At 43.8% G+C, this 6,383-nt stretch overlaps 1 protein-coding gene across 1 annotated transcript; it reads right to left on the minus strand.

Annotated features, from left to right (window-relative positions):
* Positions 1 to 1,059: 1,059 nt before the first annotated feature.
* lamp5 (lysosomal associated membrane protein family member 5) lies at positions 1,060 to 6,383 on the minus strand (the record flags this gene model as incomplete). The annotated part of the gene is made up of 6 exons (XM_084484244.1): positions 1,060 to 1,235; positions 4,131 to 4,319; positions 4,650 to 4,746; positions 4,917 to 5,048; positions 5,473 to 5,651; positions 6,278 to 6,383. The coding sequence occupies 6 exons, from the start codon at positions 6,381 to 6,383 to the stop codon at positions 1,060 to 1,062; spliced, it is 879 nt and encodes a 292-aa protein (XP_084340370.1).

Genomic DNA, 6,383 nt, shown 5'->3' on the forward strand with positions numbered 1-6,383 from the left:
TAAACTCGTTTGTATTGCGTTTCGTTTCGAAGCTTGGAGTCCGGAGGCAGAATCGATAGTCTATCTCAGAGCGGCGCGGCGTCTTCCTTGGGACAGGTGCATCCATCACTTTGACGCTGTCATCTCGACGCCGTGTGCGTGTGCGTGTGTGGGTGTGTGCGTGTGTGGGTATCCCCGCACACTTCTTCCTTCATTCGAAGGATTGTTTGAAAGTATCTATCTGCGATGGTTCAGAAACGACACAGGTTCGACACCATGCTGGGGGGTATTCGAGGGAGTTTTTTATTTGAGTGAACTGAAGAGTACTGCACAAGGTTGCATCGGCTGAGGTTTATGCATAGACTTAGGCTTGTTTTTGTCTCTTTTAAATCATATAGCCTACATGTATATATCATTTTTTTTTTAAATAATATCTTCGTAGCTTTGTCACACATTGATGTAGAACCTCGAAGAGACATAAACTCCTATATATATTTTTCATTTATTCACTTTTCTTTTTTACATATAGATTTTTGACATTCATTCATATATTAGGCCTATGTTTTGCGCCCCTCCAATTGGGTTTCGGTGAAGGATTTAAAGTCGAGTAGAACCCTAAATCATCCTTCAGGATTTAGAAATTGAAAACACCTGCACGCACCACTACAAGACTGTCCACTGGTAACACTAAATTATGCATTCAAGCAGAATGGGAAAGAAAAACGTGGATGAGTGCTGATATGCATTGAAACACTCGACTGGAGACAAACAACCGGAAGGGCTTGAAAACGCGAAACTTGAGGGTGATTTCCTTCAACCCCGATCGGTTTTAAACGGCTGCTGCCTTCTCAGACTCGAGCCACATAAGTCACTTTTTTTTGTTATGAATCAACAAATAATTCCGCCATCTTTGTAGTCTGCAAACTCCAGGACGTCAGGACGAGAGGAGAGGGACCGGGGAGAAAAGTCCGGGCTGTTTTCTTTTTCGGGTTGACTTTTTGGGTGCAGCAACGTGATTCGGGGGGGGGGGGGGGGGCACGGAGAAGTGGGCTTAAGGACTGCGGAGGGGTTTACATTAAGTTACATGTTCTTGTACATGGAGCGGTCCCTGGGGAGCTGGGGCTGCTGCGCGGTCAGCTTGAGGTGGAAGTGGTATACGGTGAGCGTGATGACGATGATGAGGCCCAGGATGAAGCCCAGCACGAGCGGCAGGGCCTCCTCCAGCCGCTCCCTCTGGTCCGTGATGCACTTGTAGGCTGGAAGAGTAAAGCCCAGTTCAGACCAAAGATTCGCGACGCAACGACTTGCAACGAGACGGTTTTAGAACGTCGCAGGGGAAAAGTTGCAGCAGTGTGAACTGGTCGTCGCAAGGCGTTGCAAGGAGTCGCCAAAGATTGAACATGTCAAATCGCCAGGTCCAGTTTTAGAACGACGATTTTCCCCCGCAGCAACCAGGCACCACTACACTTGCATGTTAAATATTATGATGTCAAAGATTATGCATACGTGTGAAACTGCATAGAAATAGCGTGTGGATTGTGGAAACATTTTCTTTCCATAGGGCTGCATGAATGAACATGAATGAAGTATAGTAAGCTATGCCATGCGTTAAAATAATAATAATAATAACAATAATACATTCGAGAAAGTATATTCCAGGCTTCCAAAACAAAATCTAGTTTTAGGGTAAATGATTGGTTAAATGATTTGGGAAAGAACAGCTGATACAGCGGTAAATTGTAGGCCTACTTTTAAATCAATGCATCTGCAAACACCGTACAGCAAACACATATGTTCTTGACAAAGACATCGTGTACAAGCCCATTACTTTTAGGATTGATGAGTATTTGATCGTGAGAAAACATAGTTTTACCGCGAGTGAGTGTTTAAAATAATGAATGAATGCGGGTGATGCTTGGTGCGCGTGTGTGTGCACGCCCATCTGTCTAAACACACGCAAATTAAACACGTAAGTGTATGAGAAGGAAATCGAGTCAGTCGACCTGCGATAAGCAGCTGATTCTGAACGAACTCGTCTTCGAGATGGACGTGTTCTAACGCGGGGCGGACCGACGATCGGGATTGAGGGGGGGGGGGGGACGCGTGTTTACACACACACATTGGATGTGTGGCGTGTGTAAGCAGGCAAAAACGTGTGTCACACGGTGCACCGTGCAAGTTGGCAGCACTGAAATGTATAAATCGAATTACGTGGGAGCCAGACCAACCAAGCTCCCAAAAAGTCAACAAAGTCAAAAAACTGAGGGGGTCTCTCATATATCTGAAGGTGTCTGCCATATTTGGCATTGTAATTTCATCTTAAACAACGCTCATTATCCATCCCCGTGCGGTCTTACCTATTATTAAATAATAATAAAATAATAATTATAAAAATATATATAAATATATATAAAAACTGATTTAAAAAAAGATATAAAAAAATATGAAAAAAATATATATAAAAAAAAAATTATATAAAAAAAATTATATAAAAAAAAATTAATAAAAAAAAAATTATATTAAAAAAAATTATATTAAAAAAATTATATAAAAAAAATTATAAATTAAAAAAATAAAAAATAAAAAAAAATTGGACCTGCGCACAAATGTTTTTTTTTGGATCTGCGCGCGCATCTTTTTTTTGGACATGCGCACGCGCATCTTTTTTTGGATCTGCGCGCGCATGTCCAAAAAAAGATGCGCGTGCGCAGGTCCAAAAAAAAGATGCGCGCGCAGATCCAAAAAAAGATGCGCGTGCGCATGTCCAAAAAAAAGATGCGCGCGCAGATCCAAAAAAAGATGCGCGTGCGCATGTCCAAAAAAAAGATGCGCGCGCAGGTCCAAAAAAAGGTGCGCGTGCGCATGTCCAAAAAAAAGATGCGCGCGCAGATCCAAAAAAAAAACATTTGTGCGCAGGTCCTATTTTTTTTTTTTTTAATATTTTTAATTTATATAATTTTTTTTTATATAATTTTTTTTTCAGAATTTTTTTTATATAATTTTTTTTATAGAATTTTTTTTTCAGAATTTTTTTCCATATACATTTTTTTATATAATTTTTTTTTTAATTATTTTTTTTAAATTATTTTTTTAAACTGTCTTCTAAATTAAGGAAATGATACAGGGAAACGAATAAATCATTACACGCCACGAGTGAACTTAATAAGCGATCGAAATACTTTTTTCAACCACCGCCTCTTTCCCTTGACATTTAGTTTTCACCTGACAAATGCGACCGATGTAATTAAGGCAACCCGGTCTCACAGGAATCCGTGAAATGAGTCAGTCTACACGTATAGTAGGCTAGCCTATATTTTAATCTAACATCTTTAATGGTAAGAGACTGCACGGGGATGGATTGAGTGTTGTTTAAGATGAAATTACAATGCCAAATATGGCAGACACCTTCAGATATGAGACCCCTCAGTTTTTTGACTTTGCCTTTTTGGAAGCTCGGTTCCCTCTGGCTCCCACGTAATTCGAACACTGATTTATACATTTGCAGGGCATGTTAAATAAGTGCGGTGTAAAACCAAAGATAATACCGTTAGCATCTACAACTTGTATTTAATAAGCCTAAATTGTTGGGCTGTGTCCAGATTAGCTGAAGAGAAATAGCCACATCGTTGCGTTCTAAAACTGGACCTGGCGATTTCACATGTTCAATCTTTGGAGACTCCTTGCAACGGCATCAGCCGCCTTGCGACGACCAGTTCACACTGCTGCAACTTTTCCCCTGCGACGTCCCAAAAGAGTCTCGTTGCGTCGCGAATCTTTGGTCTGAACTGGTCTTTAGAAACAAAAAAATACATACAAAATAACCAATAAAAATGTATCAAATCATACACACATAAATTAAATAAATGTATCAACTTAACCGACACGAGCTAAAACCAATCAATTAAATAAATTAATATACTGCTGTTTTTTTTCTCAGTATTTACTATTTTGGCTCGTTGCGTCCTAATCGAAGCCGAAGTAAGTGATGAAGAGGGGTGGAGATGATGGGGGGGGGGGGGGGGGGGGTTGCTGCTGGAGCTGGTGGTGGTGACCTCCATGCTCATAATCTTCATCATCATCATCATCGTCATCAATCAACACAACCGCATGCCAACAACAATGTCGTTAACGCTCTCATTGACTTCTCTCACGTTCGCTGAAGATGAAGTCGGAGGTGATGTCGAAGGGCTGGATCTGGATGTCGTACATGGACAGCGTGACGCCCTTCTGGTGATCGGTGGAGATGAGCGTGAGGGTCTGCTGGGCCGTGCACACGTACGACTGGCCGGCGGGGGTCACCAAAGCGGACAGGCGGTGCGTGGAGGCCGTGTGCTTCCCCGCTGCGGGAACAAAGAACACGGTGGTTATGTTAATGTATAGGAGGACGTGTATCTTTAAACAGGGGCTTCGTGATTTGACTGCAGGCCATCACATAATTATATATTTATGTGATTTCCTGCAGGCCTACACCCACTGCTACACTGGGAATCCTAATAAGTGCTTGTATTTGAAGCTTGTATTTGGCAGATATTGATAATAATATGAATCATCCTAATGCATCATAATCATCATAATCATGATCATAATACGCATTTCATTATATCATGTACTTGGCGGGATTGGCGCGAGAGGGAGGGAAGCCCCGCTGAGTGGCCACGTGACCAACTTACGGTTGTACGCGTTGATGAAGTGTGTCGTCTCCGCCGTGTCGTAGAAGAACTGCACTTTGCTGACCTTCCACACCTCGACCCCCTTGTCACGAAACTCCTGTAATGTCACACACAACCCACGCGTGAATAATTAATGGTTTCATAAGGATTGTTTCCCGATGGACGGGTGTGGCGGCCGGGGGTTTGGGTTGCGTTGTTGTGTCTGTTTATTACAATCCAAATGTTTTTGTTAATACATATCATTTCCTCTTACAGTCCCCCTCACACCTTAGAGAAGTAGATGTGGAGCGTGTAGGCGTTGTTCTTCCACGAGATGTGGATCTCGGATTCCGTGGACGCACACTTTCCCTCGATCTCAGCGCCCCGGGGGAGAGGCAGGTACGCCTGCTCCGTGATCAGCTGGATGGGGGGACCACACGGACACGGACACAGAAACCACGGTGGAATCAGCAGAAACATTTGAAAACTGTTAGAAAGAGAATTTCAACGATTGGCATTTTACGCACGACTTCCCTCGCGCAGGAAGAGCCAAATACACATTTCTATAAAGGACGTGCTGGTCATCCTATTGAAAATGTGGTATTATGCTTGAGTTTTATGTAAATGCCAGTTTAAATACATCGGTACGTTGCCAATTGTCTGCGCAAAAAGGGATTTGGCCAATTTTACGCATTCAGGGTAGGACCTCATTCCTGAGACCTGAACGCTCCACAAAAATGCTAAACTGAAACAAAAATATATAAATAAACGTCAAAAAGGCTATCATACACGTCGTCATATGTGTGCCACCCCCTCTAAAAAAAAACATATGGGAATTCCTTACGTCTATCCCGTTGAGCGCGAGCACGTCGAATGGCACGGTGAGTCTGACGGCGAACTCGACCATGAGGCAAGTCGTGCCGTTCTCCCGGACTGCGAAAATGCCTTTGTCCGGGTTAGTGGACAAGCCGGATAAGTTTTCCCCTTCCTGCTCTGCCAAAACCATGGGCCGGAACAAAAGACCTGTGAGGGTGCAACACAAAAACGGACAATGAATGTAATGGAATTGAACGAAATTCCACGCACATGCACACGCATGTGGGCAGATTGTGTGTGTGTGTGTGTGTGTGTGTGTGTGTGTGTGTGTGTGTGTGTGTGTGTGTGTGTGTGTGTGTGTGTGTGTGTGTGTGTGCCAACATGCCAACATGCAAAATGTGCAGAATCAGCTCAATTAGCGGAGTGAACTTGCGGCTTCCGACAGAACGATTTCCGTATTTCACTCGTTTTGTAGCGGAGGGGGGGGATCTTGTCCAAAACATCCGCAGTCACACCAACAGGGGAAGAGCAGTGTATGCGTCAGGGAATATGGAGTTAAATGGTGCATTGCAAACATTTGTTGCAAATACTGATAACTTCCTCCCTTGGAAACCCTGCGAAGATTCCGGCTGTATACTCAATAGACAATCGCCTGACATGCACACTGGAGACACATGCAGGGGCTGCACACACAGACACAGACACACACACACACACACACACACACACACACACACACACACACACACACACACACACACACACACACACAGGCACACACACACAGGCGCACACGCACGCACACGCACACACACACTGCAGTGAGAAGTCACGACACTCGCACACGAACGCGGTGTGTTGCATGCCGTCCTTACCCAGCACCCAGAGCAGCAGCACGCGGGCGCTCTCCGACGTCCTGACTCCGGAGAGGAGTTCCAT

This window comes from Micromesistius poutassou (genome assembly GCF_964030765.1).
Source record: "Micromesistius poutassou genome assembly, chromosome: 19".
NCBI lineage: Eukaryota > Metazoa > Chordata > Actinopteri > Gadiformes > Gadidae > Micromesistius > Micromesistius poutassou.